Source organism: Penicillium rubens (genome assembly GCF_028828025.1).
Source record: "Penicillium rubens strain IBT 27055 chromosome Unknown utg000003l_segment0_segment0, whole genome shotgun sequence".
In the NCBI taxonomy this organism is placed as follows: Eukaryota; Fungi; Ascomycota; class Eurotiomycetes; order Eurotiales; family Aspergillaceae; genus Penicillium; species Penicillium rubens.
Genome location: NW_026890601.1, coordinates 6,779,505 through 6,800,323, shown reverse-complemented (window position 1 = coordinate 6,800,323; position 20,819 = coordinate 6,779,505). Strand labels below are relative to the sequence as shown.

At 50.1% G+C, this 20,819-nt stretch overlaps 9 protein-coding genes across 9 annotated transcripts; 6 read left to right on the top strand and 3 right to left on the bottom strand.

Annotated features, from left to right (window-relative positions):
• Positions 1-1,526: 1,526 nt before the first annotated feature.
• On the top strand, positions 1,527-3,355 carry N7525_008833 (S53 family peptidase; the record flags this gene model as incomplete). Its single annotated transcript, XM_002562897.2, has 2 exons — positions 1,527-3,022; positions 3,070-3,355. The coding sequence occupies 2 exons, from the start codon at positions 1,527-1,529 to the stop codon at positions 3,353-3,355; spliced, it is 1,782 nt and encodes a 593-aa protein (XP_002562943.1).
• Positions 3,356-4,204: 849 nt separating this feature from the next.
• On the top strand, positions 4,205-5,122 carry rpnL (proteasome regulatory particle lid subunit rpnL; the record flags this gene model as incomplete). Its single annotated transcript, XM_002562896.1, has 2 exons — positions 4,205-4,771; positions 4,844-5,122. 2 exons carry the CDS (start codon positions 4,205-4,207, stop codon positions 5,120-5,122), a joined length of 846 nt encoding a protein of 281 aa, XP_002562942.1.
• A 233-nt stretch (positions 5,123-5,355) lies between these two features.
• Positions 5,356-6,692, bottom strand: N7525_008831 (uncharacterized protein; the record flags this gene model as incomplete). The annotated part of the gene is made up of 2 exons (XM_002562895.1): positions 5,356-6,400; positions 6,487-6,692. 2 exons carry the CDS (start codon positions 6,690-6,692, stop codon positions 5,356-5,358), a joined length of 1,251 nt encoding a protein of 416 aa, XP_002562941.1.
• Positions 6,693-8,247: 1,555 nt separating this feature from the next.
• N7525_008830 (uncharacterized protein) lies at positions 8,248-9,727 on the top strand (the record flags this gene model as incomplete). Its single annotated transcript, XM_061214514.1, has 4 exons — positions 8,248-8,452; positions 8,508-9,347; positions 9,418-9,591; positions 9,642-9,727. 4 exons carry the CDS (start codon positions 8,248-8,250, stop codon positions 9,725-9,727), a joined length of 1,305 nt encoding a protein of 434 aa, XP_061068945.1.
• Positions 9,728-10,049: 322 nt separating this feature from the next.
• Positions 10,050-11,667, top strand: N7525_008829 (epoxide hydrolase family protein; the record flags this gene model as incomplete). The annotated part of the gene is made up of 8 exons (XM_061214513.1): positions 10,050-10,270; positions 10,324-10,457; positions 10,536-10,808; positions 10,866-10,874; positions 10,930-11,116; positions 11,176-11,296; positions 11,355-11,510; positions 11,569-11,667. 8 exons carry the CDS (start codon positions 10,050-10,052, stop codon positions 11,665-11,667), a joined length of 1,200 nt encoding a protein of 399 aa, XP_061068944.1.
• An 869-nt stretch (positions 11,668-12,536) lies between these two features.
• On the top strand, positions 12,537-13,495 carry N7525_008828 (DUF1917 domain-containing protein; the record flags this gene model as incomplete). The annotated part of the gene is made up of 2 exons (XM_061214512.1): positions 12,537-12,591; positions 12,642-13,495. 2 exons carry the CDS (start codon positions 12,537-12,539, stop codon positions 13,493-13,495), a joined length of 909 nt encoding a protein of 302 aa, XP_061068943.1.
• A 401-nt stretch (positions 13,496-13,896) lies between these two features.
• Positions 13,897-14,778, bottom strand: N7525_008827 (COG1/VPS51 family protein; the record flags this gene model as incomplete). Its single annotated transcript, XM_002562891.1, has 1 exon — positions 13,897-14,778. The coding sequence occupies one exon, from the start codon at positions 14,776-14,778 to the stop codon at positions 13,897-13,899; it is 882 nt and encodes a 293-aa protein (XP_002562937.1).
• A 174-nt stretch (positions 14,779-14,952) lies between these two features.
• On the top strand, positions 14,953-15,687 carry N7525_008826 (OB fold domain-containing protein; the record flags this gene model as incomplete). Its single annotated transcript, XM_002562890.1, has 1 exon — positions 14,953-15,687. One exon carries the CDS (start codon positions 14,953-14,955, stop codon positions 15,685-15,687), a length of 735 nt encoding a protein of 244 aa, XP_002562936.1.
• Positions 15,688-15,939: 252 nt separating this feature from the next.
• N7525_008825 (SKI complex subunit tetratricopeptide repeat protein SKI3) lies at positions 15,940-20,337 on the bottom strand (the record flags this gene model as incomplete). The annotated part of the gene is made up of 3 exons (XM_002562889.2): positions 15,940-19,915; positions 19,965-20,165; positions 20,222-20,337. 3 exons carry the CDS (start codon positions 20,335-20,337, stop codon positions 15,940-15,942), a joined length of 4,293 nt encoding a protein of 1,430 aa, XP_002562935.2.
• Positions 20,338-20,819: the final 482 nt, after the last annotated feature.

The window sequence follows — 20,819 nt, the reverse complement described above, 5'->3', positions numbered from 1 at the left end:
TTGGTTCAGGAATGAAAGCGGAGATGCAAGACCGGGGAAGGTCGAGGCTCCGTGAGATAGGTGGGAATGTAGTAATGACGTCGATAGGATCCCACGTCGATCATACCACCCCGCACGGTATTGAAGCCAAATCAATCAAATTCTGTTTTCCATCGGGGTAAGCTTATTTGTAAAAGGTGATTATCATTGTGATACAGACCTAGTGCAGCTGTGAGCGAAAATCGCAGTATTTCCCCACATTCAAATATTTATATGATATCCCTCGGCGTCAAAAATTCAAAATAGTTCGGATAATCGGAAAGTTGGGCTATATTAAAGTCAATCCCAACAGTATCCAGTTATAAATCCTCTTTTTTTGAAGTGATTGGCCTCAGACCTCAGATTGACGCGATAATCACTGCAGCTTCACTGTGACGTCGATCATCCCGCATTGCACGGAGCTCGGAAATCAGATGATCCGGATGTTCAGGCTACAAGGCATCAACGTAAGTTTTATACTTCCTACCTGGGTACGTTCGTCTTTTGAACTCTGCCACATACTATGTATCCATACGTCCTCCAAGGAGATTACGAAATTGGAAAACTATAGACGATGACAAATTTGTCCGATTGAGGATGCCATATGGGGTGATTTGTTTTGCTCTGACACAGAATGAGAATCGGATTCTAATGTTAGTGACACACTCTAGACCGATAAAGCTCTTTCTGGCCCAGCGAGGGATATGGGAAGCCTTAAGAGCTGAGCATATTCCATTCGTGCATGAGGGGTGATACAGCCAGAGCACTGGACTGGACTATTGCAGTGTAAGGTTTTGTTCCGTTGGACAAGCAAACACTAGCCAAGGGAGATTGTTCACGAGGACATGTCGACTATCTCCTTTTGTAGCCGGGTTTGTACAGACTTCATGCAGCCTCCCCATTCCACAGAGTCAAACAAAACCATATGACTTTGCGCCCAATATAAAGATGATGTGCTTTAGGGCGTAGTACATATACAGGCAGTTTCTCACCATGGGTCATTCCTCTTGTTGGCGAGGGCGACGACCAACTATAACGTGCATGATCCTATTTGCAAACTTAAACGAGCTTAATGCCCATCTCAATTCGGAGCTTACACTTGAATTGATTCTGTCTTCTCTAAAAACAGAGACACCCGCGTATCTAGAGTAACATTCCACAATTCGGTCTTGCCTCAAGATGTACCGCACCGGACATGCCAGTCAGTCATGAGAATATCTTAGCTTACACGAGTGGACTCAGGCTCGGCACATGGCAGATGCCGGTCACTATCATGATGGTGTGCAACGTTGTACTGTTGTGTCCCTACCTGGTATCGACGTCATATCTCTACTACATATGTACCTGGCTCGGGTAGTTATTCACTTACCAGATGACATGTTAGATTTTGAATGTGCGGAATGTCCATATATTTTCCACTCCTCTAGAAAGTGATATATTTACATAGTCTGATGGCCCTGGCATGGTATCTATGGACCATTCCGCTTTAGCAAGTATTTAATGACAAAATGAGACTGCAATTTCTACTTCTTCGAGCCCTGGGCCTTTTCCTATGCTATACCCAGTTGGTGTTTGCCGTTGATGCCAGCTACGAACTGGTTGAACAGCTAGACAAGGCACCAGATGGCTGGTCAAGAGGGGATAAACCGCCGGCCTCTAAATTTATAAAATTCCGACTAGCCATTGCCCAGCACAACGCCAGAGAGTTCGAGCAAAAGGTCATCGAATTGTCAACCCCGGAGCACCCGAGCTATGGTCAACATATGAGTAGGGACGAAGTGAAGCAATTCTTGACTCCCCACCCCGCCATTTCAGACAGGATTATTGCATGGCTACGATCAGAAAATGTCCCAGCCAATTCTATCAACTTATATGGCCATTGGGTCTCATTTATAGTTCCAATTTTTCAGGCCGAGAGGATGCTGAAAACGCAGTTTTTCTACTTCCACCAGCAAGGCCAGGAAAACCCAGCCATTCGAACTCTTGGCTATTCCGTACCTAGGGCCTTACGTTCCCATATTCAATTGATTCAGCCTACAACTCTCTTCGGGAACCTCGTACCTCAAAAAAGCCCGGTTTTTAAACAGAAGATAGCGACTCCCGAGAAGCTAGCCGCTGGATGCGATGTGACTATCACACCAGACTGCCTTCGGGACCTGTATAAAATTGATAACACGACCACCAGACCCGATTGGCGGAACCGACTGGGCATATCCGGCTTCCTGGAACAATATGCTCGCCACGATGATTTCAACGAGTTTTTGCGTCGTTACGCCCAAAGCCACACAGACGCGAACTTCAGTGTCGTCTCGATCAACGGCGGCCAGGATGGTCAACACTCCATGTCTGACAGTGTCGAAGCAAATCTAGACGTACAGTACTCTATTCCGCTGGCGGATGAAGTGCTAGCAACATTTTATAGCACTGGGGGTCGCGGTCCTGTTGTACCCGAAATAACGCATCCAGACCCTACTGAGTCATCAAACGAGCCGTATCTTGAACAGCTCCATTACCTCTTGGATCTCCCAGATGAAGAGCTCCCGGCAGTGCTATCCAACTCGTACGGAGAAAACGAGCAGAGTCTTCCACCGTCATATTTAAACGCGACTTGCAGCCTATTTGCCCAGCTCGGTGCCCGGGGTGTTTCGATACTTTTCGGTAGCGGAGATTCTGGTCCGGGAAGTTCTTGTGTGAAAAATGACGGGACAAATCAAACTAGATTCCTCCCCGGATATCCAGCTTCTTGTCCATTTGTTACCGCCGTGGGTGGAACGTACGGCACCAACCCCGAAAAAGCGGTTCCCTTCTCTGGGGGCGGCTTTTCAGAGGTGTTCTCCCGCCCCCAATACCAAGACCAGGCAGTGAAAGGCTACCTCGGTCATCTTGGAAATCAATGGAATGGACTGTACAATGCTACGGGAAGAGGGTATCCAGATATATCAGCCCAAGCCGCGAACTTCATTGTTCGGGATCAGGGCGACTGGATCTCGGTTGGCGGCACAAGGTTTGTCTTTGGCAAATTCTTGGAGAGCAATGAGCTGACGTGTACAGTGCTTCAACACCAGTGCTTGCAGGGGTAATATCTCGGCTAAACGCTGCGCGTATTGCCCAGGGTAAGCCTCGAATGGGCTTCCTAAACCCATGGTTGTATAGCCACGGGCAAACAGGCTTCACGGATATTGTTCTAGGCAGCTCCTCGGGCTGTAAGTGGACTAGTGATGCTCGGGTACGGAATGCGAGCTGGGATGCCACCGAGGGCTGGGATCCGGCGACAGGGCTAGGCACGCCCCTATTCCCTGCACTTGTGAAATTGGTATTGTCAGATGGTCAGGCGTAGATATGAATCTGAGTGTAGACTAGTTATATGCTAGCACGCTGCAGATTCATGGCTCAAATGATTCGACAGCGTCCATTGCCAATTTGGAAGAAAAAAAAAGAATTATCTACCACATTGAAGCACAACGAGTAAGGATAGACAGCAGAATGACGTGTATATCGGGTGGTAGACCACATTTGAAGCATCGCGGCTTGCAAGATACCCCGCGATATTGAATGTACGCTATCCCCGAAAGAGACCTCTTGAGCACTCTGCTCCCCTTGGTGAATTAGTCGTAGCACGCATACATCATCGGTGATTTTGATCTTTCCTGCTAAAGTTAGCCATATTGAGTATGGCTTTCGTTACGATTCTCATAGAACTTCTAAGGTCACCTTGACTGCAAAAGATATCAGTCTCCCGCTGTCAAGGGTTCGGTGTTCAATGGAAGTGGATGTCCAGCGTCTCTTGACTTGATTGCAATTGGTGCTTCAGCGACGAGTAATATGTCCGTAAGCATGTTAAAAAAGTTGATATTGGTGATTGACCCATTTTGTCGGACACCAGAACGAGGCATTGTAGCGACCGCTAGCAGCTAGAAGTAGTGAGATCGAACAGGCATCCTCATGGTGTGATGACAGGTAATGAGTCAAAACGAAGAAGGGACCGGCGATATCAAACGAACTGCACGTGACTGAAAGCTGACCGCCTACCACAGCTCCGTCATGAGCATCGGAATGTCGCCAACAATCATCAACCAAAACCAGAACTCGCTATCGTCTCCGCCGTCTTAATTATTGCCTTCACCTTACCACGGCTAGGCTACCTTATTCCCTTTCAGCATTGTACTGAGCCCACACAACATCCGCCATGTCCGATCTACAGTCCCTTGTGTCAGAGCTCCACGGTGCTATCGAGCGCAAACAGTTCGACGCCGCCAACGACCTCCTCAGCCGTGCCAAGAGAGCTCTTCTTATGCAAAATGCCTTGATTCCAACTCCCTCCACACCTCCCCAGCTTGTCGTCCTTGCCCGCCAAGTCCTCGAACTCGGAGCACTCGCCTCCATCCGCCAGACCGACGCACAGCTATTCACACGGTACTACCAGCAACTGCAGCCATTCTACGATCTTGAGAGACATGCCGGTCTGCCCGGGCAGGGTTCTTCGGAGGTCGACTTCAGCACTAGCCAACGCAGCAAGATTACAGGGCTGTATCTGCTTCTTCTTTTGAGCATGGGCGACAGTGCCAACTTCCACACAGTGCTAGAGGGATTGGTGGAAGAGGCGAGCTTGAAGGGTGGCCGTGTTGAGGATGATGCGTGCATCAAGTACCCTGTTGAGTTGGAGCGCAACTTGATGGAGGGGAGCTACGACAAGGTGTGGAGGGAGACGAAGTCCGAGCGTGTTCCGTCGGAAGACTTTGGTCTCTTTTCAAATGTAAGTTGGATACGTGCTCAGCTTGCAATTCAATATTCCTGCTGGCAAGGATACTAATCAGAAGCTTTGTAGGTTCTGATCGGCACTATCCGCAATGAAATCGCAGGTTGCTCAGAGAAGGCATACCCTTCCCTCCCCATTTCCAACGCCAAGAACCTCCTCTTCCTCGAGTCTGAGGGTGCAGTGATCGAATTTGCCAAGCAGCGCGGCTGGATCCTCCGAGACGGCCGGATATACTTCCCTGTTGAGCCGGAGGCGGCTGCTAGGTCTGAGAAGGATATCCTGATGGCTAGCGGCACCGTTATTGAGAATGCTTTGGGTTATGCTCGCGAGCTGGAGACTATTGTCTAATACATGCTCAATGGATCAATGGGAACGATATACTTTATTCGGATGAATGGCTTTTTTCTTGTCTTCGGGCGCGGATGCACTTGTATACCTGTCGCTTATGCATCGTGTTTTCTCTAGCGTGTTCATGACCACAATCATGTTAGAATAATTTTCGGCTTGCGAATTTCAGTAGGATTGGTCAACGTAGCCAAACCCAAGCCGACCTCCAAACTGGCATGGCTTTTTTGTTTTGACTATAGATCGACAGTCCAAACACAGAGCCTGCGATCATAGAAACTGCTCGAGACGCACAAAACCTCAGAAGACCGAGTCATTTCCTGTCCACCCTTCCACACACCACTGGCATAATTCATACTCTCATGCTCGGTAAACTTCGCCAGAACCTCAATCCCCCAAGTCGGAGCCCCATCTTCGTGCTTGCACGTAACCCGCACAAGCCTCGTCCCGGCATGCATACAGCTCGCCAGCACCAGAAAGCGGTACTCGGCGACATTCGACGGGTCATCTGAGCCCGGAATCCTCGTCGTGTTCAGCAACTGCAGTCGCCAAACCCCACCATCAAGCCCCTGCTCAGCGAGAACTTCTCCCCTCCGCGTAGCACGATACACACGCAGACCCTCATCATAGCAACCCGTCAGAAGAACCGGGGCATCGTCGACCAAGGGAACATCAAGAGGCAAGATGGCAGTAACACCAGCAGTGTGATGACGAGCTCGGTCATCATGTTCAAGCAGCATGGGCGAGATATGCTCGTCTGGATCATCCAACTCGGTGCTATTATCGAATCGGCGCGTATGGAGCGAGCCGAAGTCATTGCCCGTGAACATGAACGGGATCGCAGATGGGTTCTGGGTCTCGGGGTCTGGGTTTCCCGTACTTGTTGACAATGCAACAAACCAGACTTCGATCATTTGTTTGGCTTCGTACGTGCCCCATTCTGCTATACTTTCTTCTTGACGGATATCGCCCTCTGTGCCGAAGACGGCTGTCCGGCTATCTGAGAATGTGACGGCGAAGCCATCTGCTGGCTTTGGGAACCAGTTTTGCGGTGCCCAGGCGAGGAAAAGTGCTGGGATTGAGGGGTCTTCGTGTACTTGCTTCGTCCATAATTGGGTAATGCTTGGGGTTGCGGATGCGTCTCCAGTGGTGGAGTTGGTGGATACTTGGAATAAAGCCACGGATCCCACGCTGCTTGCGATTGCGAATAGGTTTTTGTGTCTGGGGTGGAAATGCAGGTCAAATACTGCGTATGGGACGGCAATTCTTTGGATTTGGGATCTAAGAGCTGTTAGCGGTTTCGTTATGAGGGTGTTATACTCGTTTCTCGGGCTGGCTGCGAGGTAATATGATTGATTGTGGCTTACAATGTTTTGCTAACAGGGTCTAAATTCCATAGTTGTAGACTCCCAGTTTTGGACTGCTCGACTTCTCCATCTTCTGTTTTGTTCTCTGATAGAAGATAGGTTCCCACGATGAAATGGTCTGGGGTCTCGGGGCAGAACTCCAGGCAACTGGGTGGCTGGTCTAGAAAAACTGTAGTCGCTGACTGGGGGTGATGAATGCCTGCCATTTTGATATAGGTCGATTTTGAAATGATTATAGATGCGAGTCTCGGAGTTTAGTTCTCGAGTCCGGAGCGGTCCCGGGATGTGGCGTCTGGATATGTCCGACAATATGGCCACAGGTAGGGGTCTATGAAAAGCCCAAGTCGCGTGACACAGTATTTCCACTCTCGTGGTGACGCACAAGATGAACGAAATGAGACCCTTTGATGACCTCGTCGTTCTTTGTTACATTGACGGGATTTGGTGTCAAAAATCACATAGTGGGGCGGTGAGAATCCACTTTGAAGCCGACCTTGGAAGGATATCGCAGCTACAATACGGAATATAGTCGGGATAAGTACTGAATATGTATAGTCGACATCTTATGTGTGCAGCTATAGCGTGGTCGTAGCTATTTCGGTGTATCCCACCAATAAAGCTCGATGTCATAGTAATTTCCCACCGCCGATGTTGCATGGTAGTATATATAGTTCCTGCTGGCAAGGTACATTAGCATCGTTCAGGTTTACCAAGTAAACTTCAAGGGAATAAACAAACCAGCACAATGCTATATGAAGATGAGCTGATAAATTCCGTACGGAGTGCATCCTCGTGGATGGGGCTTGCAGTGAGATCAGTCTCATGCATGTCAGTCTCACGCCACGGCTTATCCTTCGAACTATTGTTTCACTGCATTGCATGGCAAGCCCAGTTTTTCCCCCACGAGACATTCGGCCGTTTAACAGTTTGGTCCTAAGGACCGGACACGCAAGCTATAGTGCCGTAACTATTGTCATCTGCCTATGTAGTCATTGGGATGTCCGACGGTCCCCGACGGGCACTATACGACTAGACACACTCGCAGATTTGTATAATCCTAGCTCTAGACTCACAAAGTAATTAGATCAATCTAGATGCATTAGAATACAAACGTAGGCTCTTGAAGTTCAATTCGCGACACTTGTGCAGGGTGTATACAGTATGTACATAAGACTTGGGATCAGCAGCAAAGGCCGTGAACTCTAAGTGTGACACATAAGTCCTCGTTTCTGTATTAGACTCCTTGTATATGCAGGGAGGATGAATTGCAGTAGATGTTCATTATAGGTGCAGTGAGGCGTCGATCACGATGTTCGGCCAAGCCGCGAGGATCTAAATTGACTCATTGCCAATACAATCCCGTCAACAGCCCAAGAGAGGGGAGCTAAACGTGCAGGGCTCGTAAAAGCAAAGAATTCTGCTATCTCCATGAGTTAGCTTAATGCGAAGATATTATTTCATTTGCTACCGCCTGAAAACTACCTGGGTACTTAACTAATTTCTTCCCTGCCCCCCACTTTTTCTCTCTTCTCCCGTCAAGCTCTCACTGTATTAAAATGAACGATACAAAGCCATGGGGCTATAGATGGCGTTCATCTCGGCTTCTGGTGGTTTCATCCATCACTGTTGCCTTATTCGCAGGTATGTGTGTGTGGTTTCACTCCAGCCCTAGAGGGCTCCAGGCTTCTCTCACATCTGAGTCACACTAAAACTCCATCAGAGACATTTCTCTACGGGTTTCTTACTCCGATCTTAAGTTATATGCTTGAAGAGCGACTGCATCTTGCTCCGTCACAGACTCAGTCGTATACCACAGCTTTGCTCGCCACACATGGGTTTATCGGTCTCGTCTCTGCTCCGATTGTCGCTCACCTTGCCGAGAAGACTCCGAGCCAGAAGAAACCACTGTTGATCGCTCTAGCAGGATGTTTCATTGGAACTCTTATGATTGCTCTTGCCCCGTCTCGTATGTGCACCACTAATCTCGATGACAACTCTTTAAAGCTGACTACGGTGAATAGTTTGGCTCCTCTTCCTTGGTCGCATCCTGCAATCTATGGCAGGCGCCGCCACTTGGGTGGTTGGATTTGCTCTATTGGCAAACAATGTGGACAAGAAACATCTCGGGCAGTCAATGGGGACGGCCATGTCCTTTGTAACTGCAGGAATTGTCGGCGGGCCAACAGTGAGTGGCGCATTGCTCCAGCTATTTGGCTACTGGGCCGCCTGGTCACTTCCCTTGATCGTACTTGTCTTGGATATCATTGCCCGTCTGGTCATGATTGAGCCTGGCCCCGGATATTCAAACATTGATGCTTTGAGCAAACCTGCTGCCACTTCAGTTCCCAGCAACGGTAGCCCAGAAGAATCGACTGCTCTGCTTTCTGATACACTGTCTATGGTCAACCCAGATGAGTCTGGAGTGGAGAGCAAGCATAACCTCAAACAGGAATACTACAGAGCTATGCTCTCTGAACCCCGTGTGTTGACGGCGTTGGCCAACGTTGTTGTTGTCTCCTCGCTCATGTCTGGCATTAACAACACTCTCCCCGTCCACCTAAGACAAGCATTCGGTTGGAAGAGTTTACTCATTAGTACGATGTTCTTCTGTCTCCAAGTCCCGAATATCGTTCTGAGCGGCCCATCTGGATGGCTTCGCGACCGAATCGGAATACGGGGACCCACCGTTTTCGGCTGGCTTGCCATGATCCCTCTACTCCTACTTCTAGGGATGCCCGGAGATGCCCACTTCCCTTGGGCCGGAGGACATGCAGCTGGGAAGTCTATCTTCACCAGCAGCTTGATTGCTTTAGGTAGTATTCTACCTCTTGTGCGCGGCGTAGGAGCCGTGCAACTAGCCTGTGAGTGATTCCATCTTGGTTTATGTTCCTCCATTGCCACACTAAACAATGTGTGGTTTCTTCAATATAGATGTTGTCAAGGATATGGAAGCAAAAGACCCGCATATATTCGAGGCCAACAAAAGTAACCTGCGAGTGTTTTCCATGACTGAAGTGGGATACAGTCTCGGTATGATGCTCGGGCCTTTGTTGACCGGTTCACTATTTGAAGGTGTTGGCTTCTTCTACATGACTGTGGCATTAGGTGAGTCCCTTGTCTAATAACGTGCCGCTCGATTTACTCACTCGGTGCAGCTATTACCTGCCTTATCCAGGCTCTGATTTCCTGGCGTTGGCTGGATACCTTGCCCTCACTCGAAGCCCCCGAAGCCTCAGCTTGAACATTCAGGCAGTTGATACGTATGCGTGAAACGAGCCCTAAAAGTCGTTTATTGTGATAAATACTTCAGCAAGATTGGTAAATATATGCCGTATGGTACAATTGAAATAGAAAATGAGACGCACATATATGCTAGAGTCTGGTAAATTCCTCGCAACCCAGTACATCCAAATCCACCTGCTCAGAACCGAAATGCGTTTGTAAGCCTGCAGTCGTTCCGATTAGGAACCCCGCACATGACGCGGTCGCCTAAGAGCCCAATCCTATAAGAATGCGTATCCAACAACATCCAGCTCTGGAAGATAAAAGTCATCTACTTCTCAATGTCACTGCCATTCAGCACCCCGCCCTCTAAGGCGACAGCCTCCCTCACACCATTCAAGGCCACCATCCCCCAAGCCAAACTAGACGAACTCGAGACGTTGATAAAGATAGCGAAAATCGCACCGCGCACCTACGAGAATTCCCAAACGGACCATCGCTATGGTGTCTCAACGGATTGGCTAGTGACGATGCGGGATCGGTGGCTGAAGTCTTACAACTGGTAATGACACCACAGTGCATCATATTCGACACAGGACTGAATTGTCACACTAGGAAATCCTCCGAGGATCGAATCAATAGTTTCCCTCAATACACGACGGAGATCGAAGGTCTCACGATTCATTTTGTAGGGTTGTTTTCGAAAAGGAAGGATGCTATTCCTCTGTTGTTGTTGCATGGATGGCCTGGTAGGTCTATACAGTGGCCTTAATCTCAAAGAAGATAAACAACCTTAGTATGTATGGAACTGACATACTGTACTATAGGGAGCTTCCTCGAGTTCTTGCCTATACTGCAAAGGTTCCGAGACGAGTACACGCCAGAAACCTTGCCTTATCACTTGATTGTACCTTCGTTGCCAGGTTACGCATTTTCCTCTGGGCCTCCATTGGATAGGGACTTTGGAACAGGTGATGTTGCCCGCGTGTTGGATCAATTGATGAAAGACATCGGCTTTGAGAGCGGATATGTTGTCCAGGGGGGTGATATTGGAAGTCGGATTGCTAGGCATTTGGGCGTGGACCACGAGAGCTGCAAAGGTATGGAGCATTTATAATATTCTGACCATTGAACCTTTTCTGAAAGTTACCGTATAGCTGTGCACGGTGAGTAATTTCTTCATGAATGTTACCCAAGGACAAGAATGCCAATATAAGCCAGTCAATGTGGTTTTCATGAGAAAGCCGGACGGCATGACAGACGACCACCTGAATGCCTTTGAGATAGAGGGCATTGAGAGGATGACGAAGTTCATGACTACTGGCGCTGGCTATGCGATGGAGCATGGCACTCGACCCAGCACCATCGGACACGTTTTGTCATCGAGCCCTATTGCTCTACTAGCGTGGTGAGTCGTGCAAAGCAAAGTGTAGTTGACATTGACAGCTGCAGAACTGACACACACAGGATTGGAGAAAAGTTCCTAGAATGGGCCGACGATCCGATTGCCCCGGATGACATTTTGGAGTCTGTCACTTTGTACTGGCTTACGGAGACGTTCCCTCGAGCTATCTATGCTTATCGACAGGTGAGTGTCCTCGAATACTTCCGGCCCCCACAAGTATATATCTGATGGGATCAAATAGAACTATCCTCCGCCACCGATTCCAGCTTCCAATGATCCCAGTTGGTATATACACAAGCCATTTGGATTTTCTTCTTTTCCTATGGAGCTTGCTCGGCTGCCACGTTCGTGGATTGAAACAACTGGAGACTTGGTGTTCTGGGAGCAGCATCAGAAGGTATGCAATGCAACAATTAATCGACCTGAGACTCGAGACTAACGCTGGTCTACTACAGGGTGGTCATTTCGCGGCACTAGAGCGACCTGATGAATTGAAGGCGGACCTGGTCAAGTTTGTTGACCAGGTGTGGCCAGGCATTGCCGGTGCCAAATAAGCTGACATAAATTGCCAATAGAGAAGGAATGCTTGTTGATATCGATAACTTGAAGTTGCGCCAAGTTGGAATGTATTCAGATGCTATGACTACCTAGCTATTGGATAAAGGAGGGGATGACTGTTGGCGCAGTCGTTTGGCTGCTGGCACGAAGTTAAACCCCTTTCGGAAGGGTCGCTCTTGGCAGTCAGTTTTCAATACAAGTGTCACTTTCTAGTTATGGTATTGCCTTCGTGAAAAACACAGCCCCCGAACATCTCCAGCCACAGAGTACTTCTGCGATCGGCCTGCCCCTAAATCACATGATATGTATAGAGCTAGTTTGCTAGGGTTAGCCGAGTCCCCACGTGGTTGTTTATCAACACTATGCCAACCAGGAGAGTCCCGTCCCCGCCCCCGTCCCCGTCCCCGGCGTACATTGGATGGAAGCCTTCTTGGTGCTTGCTGACGAGTTCGTCGTCAGTAATCTCCCCCTGTGTGGTTTCATCCTCATAAAGCTGTCTCGCCCGCCGTTCACGCTGCGACCGCCGTTCTGATTTTCATCCTCATTGGCATCTCCGGGTAGCTGGTATTTACCAGCCAGTCCCTCTCCATCTTCGGAACCGAAACAAATATTTGGTGCAACTAATAAAAGCATATGTAGATATTGAACTAAAAGAGATTTCCGGTTGTATTTCAACAAAAATTTAAATTTTACCATGAGACCTTCATAGATTGATTGGACTGGTTAGGGAGTAGACGGTGTAACTAGTCCGGGAATTCAAATGCGGGCTGTTTATCAGATCGTGCCCACCTCTACTTAACTACTTCCTCCACATCCCCGATTACACTACCAGAGCATCGTATTATCATCCAGCACCGTCTAAACCATGGAATCAACCACAGTAGTCGATGAAATATTCTCCGACGAGTCAAGCTTCTACGGTAAACTCATCTCAGACCCCAACCCCAGGAAGCCAGCTAACCAATACCAGGCGACGACGATGAGAAGACACAACTAGAAGCACAAGTCTCATCCTACGACCCAGAGCCATTCTGGGTAGGAACCCACCAGAAGCTTCTATCAACCATCCAGCAGCATCTGCGCGCGCCGACACGCGCAAAGGCCGCATCATCAGACATTTCCATGGACAATGCATCCCCAGAAGCAGACAGCATACCGCGCAACCAGCGCGGGAAGACCGAGCCCATAGCTCGATTTCTATCACGTCTTCCGCCATCAACAACAGAATCTGCAAGCGTAGGCCCCTGGATCTGGATGTACAACCCGCATATGTCGCCGAGGCCGGAGGGAGATGTTCCCACTCTACTTAGGAAAGGCAGGGAGCTTCTCCAGGAGTATGAGGATGAGAGTGCGATGCTGCGCGAGAAGCATGATAAGTCTGGTGCGAAGACTACGGCTGCCTTGACTCGGAAATTAAATCCGATGCGGAGGGAGCTAGAGAGGGGTATTCTTGATCTTGCGAGGGAGACGGGTGTTATTGGTGGGAAGTGGATGCTTTTTCCGACTGTTGACCAGGTTGATGAGGTCTGGGGGGTTGTTGTTAGAGCTATGGAGAAGGGGGAGCTTGGGGATGTGGCGAAAGTTGCTACTGATGATGGTGGTGGAGAGAGTCGTTTAATTTGTGTTTATACGAAGGATTTCGGGGATGTTGAGGATGTTAAGAGGGTTGTGAGTAAGTTGGTTGATATTGGCCTTGTCGGGAAGGGGCCCCGGTCTATTTACTACAAGTCTGATGCGTTTACTCATCTGGAGATTAGCTCTAAGAATGAGTATGGGCTGAAGGCGAGTATGTATTCGAGTCGTGAGGTGCTTGAGGGGAAATAGATGGGAATTGCGGCTTAGTGAGGTTTGTTTATGATTAATGAAGATATGATTGACGGTTAATGTGCTGTAGTGGGTATCTCCGAACGCAGTTATCTACATATTTATGACACTTGATGTGTCTCCGGGCCTTGGTGGCAGAGGGTGGGCCGTATCCCCAAAGCATTCCCAGAAGCCGGGGCAGCGGTAGTTTCGCTAGGGGGGTTTCGCGGGACCGGCTGAGGCAGGTATCATTGATCACGATGTGCATAGATCGGGAACGGTTTTTCTTCATGAATGAGCCGGCTCATTCATGGCTGCAACTATCGGCCCAGTCCGAAGTGATACCTCACCTCAACAGCAGCCCATTGACGAGGAGCTTCAACCGCATGGATTATGGCGGAACAAAGTGTATAAGCAGGTGTTCAGTCATCGTGGCTTGCCCGGTTCATGACTTTCTCACACGCTTCCCGAATTTCAGCGACCCCTTTGACATCACCCCAAACGTCGAGTAAATGCTGGATCTCTTTCCAGTCCTTCTCGGCATCCTCTTGTTTGTCCTCTGCCACAAGCTTTTCCAATCTCTGCGGTGTAGCAAGCACCCACCGAACCGTATCCTTCTCATTCTTCTGACTGGAAGCCTCGTCTTCCGCCTTCGCTTCCTTCATTTGCCGTCGCTGCTCCTCGCCTTCCTTAATGAGCCCACCAGCGGTCTCAGCAACAAAAGCAATGGCCGGACCCAGCGTCTTCGTCATAGTCAACGGCGCACTGCGATCATCCATACTACGCCGCATTTTACCAATTGTCTCCACGGCGCGAATCAACTTGGAGTAGTTATCGTAGACCAGCGCCTTCCGCTCTCCGTCGAGAGTGCGGATATCCCCAACCAACGTGTTCTCCGCCTTGAGCACCGTGGCCAGCGACGATGTTGACAAGAGATGCTCGACGTACCGCTGCGGGTCGAAGTCTGCACTGTCGAGCTCCGTTCCTGCCGTCAAAGCAGTTGGGTCGGAGATGTCTCCTGCATCTGTGTTCCGCGGCACACTCCGAGAGCGAGATACGTCTCGGGAAGCAGATGAGTCCGCGCCGGGCGGTTTGAGGTTGTAGTAGTCTCGCAGGGCGCTGCGATTGCGTCGGGGATGGAGTGAGGGGGATAGAGCACGTGCAGTGGATGGGGTAGATGCGGCGCTGAGGCCCCCGCTGACGTTGGTGTTCAAGACATCGAGTGATGGGCGGGAGGAGGTTGGACCCGGGGAGTGGGCTCGGGAGGAGGCAATGGACGGACGTGGGGATGAAATAGTCGACATTGCAGTGTGTTAGGGAGGTGTGTCGGAGTCGTCGGAGGTGAGAGAGTCGGGGCCAGGTCAATTGCTTTAAGCGGTGGTCTGTGCTTCTGTTTTCGCGTTGAGCTTCTCCAACTTCGCCGCTTTATTTCCGTTTCCCATACGCGCCAATATGATCATAAGGCAGCCCAAGGCATCATGACTAGTCCTGACCAAATTGCAGCTCAGATACTGAGCACAAAATCCCTCCCAGTCTCCCAAACCTGGCTCAATGCCTTCCTATCATCGTCCAGCACAGCACAACGCAATATCCCCGCCTCGGCTCTCGCAAAATCGGCTATATTTCGACTTCTCGCCTCTGATATCAGAGAATCACTCTCAAAACACAGATCATACGTACTACCAGTCGACATCCACAACCCAGCAGTCCAAGAGCGACGGCTGCAAGGCTCAATCCCCGTGCAAGTGCTAGACATTGAAGACATCGGCACGAGTCTATGGAGCCAGATCGAAGCGATTGAACGCGTTGAGCGCGGCGAGGCAATCCGCGGCCGTGAGATCGTGCGCACAATAGCTATAGGCGAAGACCCCGAGGCATCGGAGAACAATCGTGCGAATAACAACCCTGCGAACGGTGCTGCGAGTGCGTCGGGGAACAGTGGGTATGGACCGCACCGCCTGATTCTTCAGGATGCAGCGGGAACTATGGTTATGGGTATTGAAATGCAGCGTATTGATGGGATAGCGTTGGAGAAACTTGCTATTGGGGCGAAGCTCCTGCTCCGTAATCCGTCTGTTGCGAGAGGCATGTTGCTGCTTTCTCCGGAGTCCGTTACTTTGCTTGGGGGCAAGATTGAGGCTTTGGATAAACCGTGGAGGGAGGGCAGGAAGGCTAGGTTGCTGGAGAAAACTGCAGGCGTTGAGAGAGAATAAGATGGGCTTAAGCAGCTGGACAGATGAAGGAGTGTGCTTCTTTTACATCGCACTCATTATTACGGTATGAAATTTACGTTTCAATTAGTCTATAATGGGTATATTTCTTATGTGAATTTCATATTGTCATGTTCATTCGCTAAAAAAAAGACTGATGTGCAGTTAAAGTAAATAACACTGTGCATCAAGTTCGCCCGCCGCGCGCGGGCTTGTACGGCGCTTGAGGTGGAGGGCCGTTACCTCATCGTCTGGTCACTCCGGTCCGTGTCCTGTAGAGCGCGTCCACATGTTCGGGGTAGGTACATTGTGGGTCAGCTCCTCCCATCCATTGCGTTTCCACGGGGCAATCATGATCGCTCGGAGGGCATCACCGACCTTGCCGGTGTGCGAGTAGGCTCGGCTGAGATCCTCGGCTCCGAGTTTACCGTAAGGAGGCACGCTCCGCAGAGCGCGTTTGATAGTCATAGCGGATGGGTACGGGTTTTGCGATGCTGCCGACAACTCCATCCAGCTAGCAGGTTGGCCGGGTGTAAGCATCACGGCAGCGGTGGCATCGCCCATGCGCCTGATGCTCTCAGGGAGGGCTGCATTATCCTTGAGTCCCATTGCTGAGATGGCACTTAGGAGTTTGATGATTTTAGCTCGGTCGTGGAGACTGATGTCATCGCGTGAGACCATGCTGTTAAGATCTGATTCAACTGCTTCAATGGCGTCTCGGTCCACATCGAGGAGAGCGATGGCACCCAAAAGGGTGACTGCTCCGACATGGGTAGGGTTACTCATCACGCAGTCGAGCAGTTGCTCGCGAGCAACAGACCGATTCTCCTCCCCGCCCTTGGCCCACAGGACCTGAGCAAGAAGACAAACAACATCTGGAGCGTTCCCTGCCTCTTCGAGGGCATCACGGAACATATCGATGGCCTTGTCCATAGACTTCAAGTTGTAAAATGCTAGACCAGCGGTCAGGTGCGCAGACAGACGAAGCTTCTTGCAGGCTTCGGGGTCGAATTTCTCAGCGTCTTCCTCTCCAGAGAGGGTGAGCGCGAGCTCGGACTTCTCCGCAGCCTCTTCATAAGATTGGCGTGCAAGCAGGACACGAGCCATATCTGCGTTTGCTTGGGCATACCTCGACAGGGAATCTGGGGACTCGGTCTTTTCGAACTCGTCTTCCATGTCTGAACACACAACCTGCAAGCTAGACTCGGCATCTGCGGTCTCGCCCATTCTCTCTGCCAACAGGGCAGAAAGGTGCACAAAGGGCAGGTTAGAGGGCTCCTGGATGCAGAGTTGGTGCAGTGCGAAGGATGGCTGAATGAGCTCGGACATGTCAGAGGAGGCCTCAGTAAGATGATCAAAGTAAGCCAGGCTGAACTGGCGCTTAGTGAGAATATCGGACGAATTCGAGATATCGAAGGCATGCTCGAAATAACCCTTCGCCTCCTGTGTCTCGCCAACACTAAGTGAAACGAAGCCTTGGCCGACCCAAGCGAGTGAGTAATCTGGGTCGGTGGCCTGCGCGCGCATGAAGATTTTGTACGATTGATAGGACTCTCCGTGGAGGAGGTAGAGTGCTCCAAGGTTGGCCCAAACTTGGCCGTTGCGTTCATTCAGATGCAGACTTCGCACAAACGCATGCTGGGATACCTTGGGACTCATGGTTGCAGTGACGACACCCAATGAGTTCCAGAAATCGGGATTTCCCGCCTCCAATTCAATTGCTCTCTTGAAGCACCGCATGGCTGCTTTCAGGAACTTACGAGACTTCTTGCCTTTCTTGGTCAGGTCCGGTTGCGCAGTGCGATGGGCCAAGTACTCAGCCCAACCAAGGTTGTACCAGGCAATTGCTTGAGAATGAGCATCATGCATGGTGACATGAAGTGCACGTTTAAAAGCGATTATTGGCAGGTGAACGTGCAATTCAGACGGCATGGACTCTTCACTTTCATTGCCTGCGAGGCAATCAGTTCCAACGCCATCGATATCGGTCATAACATCAAGGGCCATAGGGTCGAGATCAATTGCCAATAAAGTCTTGCAACTGGAAGCAGACAGCTTCACAGCCTTGGCCTTCATGTACGAGAAGTTGGAGAAGACATCGCCTACAGCCTTCCATAAGTTGAAGATATCGCTTCGGTTCTGTGCCAGCGAGGTGGCCACCGAAATAGCTTGGCACGCGAGGTCTGCCGCATCATTGAAGAGGCCCAGGCCAAGGCTCTTCGTCGAACTCTCAGTCAGGGTCTGAAGAAGCGCGAGAGTCACACCAATGTCATCAGGCCGGGATTTCAGAACATCTTCGTAGGCAGCGATAGCTTCATCATACTGGCCAAGTTCTCGCCTGACGTTTGCCAGCATATACCTGGCAAACCATATGTGCTCCTTGTCTTTAGCTGAAAGCTCAGGTTCCAATAGTTTCGCTTGCTCAAAAGCCTTGGTGGCAGCGTTGTATCGACCAGAGTGGTGATAGCTTTCGGCAAGACCGACCCATGAGTGGTAATCTGTTGCCGCGAGTCGAAGCGCTGCTTGGAAGGACACGATACTTTTGCTGTATTGCTGTTTGTTAACCTGAACAGACCCCAGAGCCGCATATGGCCAGCTGAACCCTCGGCGCTTTGACCCAGGGGAAGGCCTAGCCTTGCCGGAGTCAACCACCCGCTGCGCAATTGCTTCGACAAGGTCCCATTCCTTTGAGTCGGCAAAGTCCCTGGCAAGACGCTCGGCGGCTTCAATTTCAGAGGTTGACAGCTCAAATGCCTTGTGGAAGCATCTGCGAGCTCTGGCCTTGTCCTTCTTGTAGTCCGCGTAGTAGAAACCAAGGATCGTGTATGCTGGAGCGAAGTTCATATTCGTTTGGATGGAGGCAAGTAGGCTAGCATAAGCACCACTGCGATCTTTCCGCGCGGTTGGGGACGGATCAAGCTCCCACTGGCAGTACCCAATGCGGTAAAAAAGCTCGGATTTGAACTCCCTGTTATCTGGCTGAGCTTCCAGCAGATCATCAAGCGTAGCTTGAAGGCTGGCTAGGCCACCTTCCAGATCGCCATTCAATGCCTCACACCAAGCAAGTTCCCCACGAATCTTGAGGTTAGAAGGATCGCGTTCAAGTGATCGGCGCAGGAAGTCGACAGCTTCTGCGTAGTCCTGATCCTCTTCTAAAATAAGACCAATACCAAGCAGGCAATTGGAGGAGGTTGGGTTCCGTTCGAGGATACCCTCAAATATCTGTTTCGCATCCGTGTGATGCCGGGGAGATTGATAATAGATCAAGGCATTGGCAAGTGCGTTGTTCAAGGCATCGATGGTGTTGGGGATCTCGACCCCACTGTACTTGACCAAGGTCTCAACGTACAGTAATCCTTTACGAGCAACAGTGACCACGCTCCCATACTCTTCGAAAGAGAGGTAAACATATGCCATGATGCGGTGAGCAAGAATTGAATCTCGAGCAGAATTTAAGCCCTCAACCATAAGGGCGAAAGGATCTTGAGGGGCAGGTGCATCGTCATCAACTTCGTTATCAGCCTGAGTGGCTGCGGTTTCCTTGCTGTCCTTGGCATCTTTGCCTTGTGTTTCATCCGATGGGTCACGGGGAAAAGGTGACAGGTCGCTCAACAAAAAGCCTTTGAGAACTTGCGAGAGTCCAGATTCTGGGAAGAACTCAATGTACTCACGCAGATGCCCCACGTCATACTGCGAGAGATCCTTAACATCCAGCCACCCCAGGTAAACTTTCCATGCGGGTTCGAACGGATGTTTTATGATCACCATGTCATGTGCTGCCTTGAAAACGGCTGCTCTCTTTTCTTCCTTCGCCGCGTTAGGCAGAAATCCAAGTTCCTCATATGCACGCTGAAACAACTTCTCCTCGTAATGACGGCGTACTGCATCGTCGTTGGTCCAATCAATCATTCCTTGGTAATATTGGTCCAAACCGCTCTTGCTGGCAGCTTCTTTCCGAACTTCCTGGGTGACTTGTTCGATTCGAGCACCAAGGCGCGTTCTGCGCTCTCCAATCTCACGATTGATAAATTCTCTTTCTTGGCGCTCGGTGATTTCAATCAGTCGCTGGTATGTTTGGGATGGACGGGGCAACCGGCCCTCTAGGAAGTCATACAGGGGCGAGCCCGGTATCTGGAGTTCCAATGCATGCTTGTGTTGAGTTGGGGTCCCTTTGCTCTTCATCGACTTCGTGTATTTGTTAATCAGATCTTGGCAGCGTTCCTTCTCGTCGCTAGAAGTCGTCAGCACTATGTCCTTTATACAAAGGGATAAAAGCATACTTCTCGGCGAATATCATCCCAAGAGCAATGACTGCGTTGTGATAACCATCATGCTGGCAACCACCCTGTTTCTCATACAGGGAGACCAAGCCCTGCCAAGCAGTTTTATCGTTGGGATTGATAGCAGTGGCAGCAAAATAAGCGTTCTCTGCGTCATTGTTCTTATTCAATCGATCGCTGGCGAGACCGAGGAAGACGTTCCTATGAAAAAGATAACGAGTTAGCCATGTTTCATACAGGAACAGGAATTGTCATACGCGTGGTAATTGTTCGGCTCGTTCTTGACAAGCTCCTTGGCTTTTTCAGCAGCGACTTGGAAATCTTTCGACTCCAAAGCTGCTCGCACAGCTTTCAGCGCCGCTTTGCCCGACATTATTCCCGTGTGCAAAGACAGCGGGGAGAAACTGTCGTGGTGGAGCAAAGCGGCGGTCGGCTAGCTGATACGTCACTTCTTATCGTTATCGAAGATGATCTTCGAGCTGGCAACGAGTTAGCAATGGGCGCACTGTTGGCTTAAAGATCTGAATTGGCAAATTGAAAGAAAGGCTCACCTTCTGGATCACACGGAAAGACTTGCAGAAGACAAGCCGAAGAGTCAGTTGACTGCGAGGTTGCTCGAAGTGGTCAGAATCACGTGCCCTGGTGATTTGTACGAAGAGCTGGGCAGCTGAGCACTAGTGACCTTCGTAAGAGGTTGCCAAGGCTCGTTCGCAAGCTATTTCAATACTGCTAGTCGAGTTGAATCGGAACGTCGTTGCCTGTTTCCAGATATCTACTTCCTACGTGCTGTGGACTTTGTATACTTCGTTTCTTGACTTGCCCTTTTGGCGTAACACCGGAAGGCGCGCGACTTCA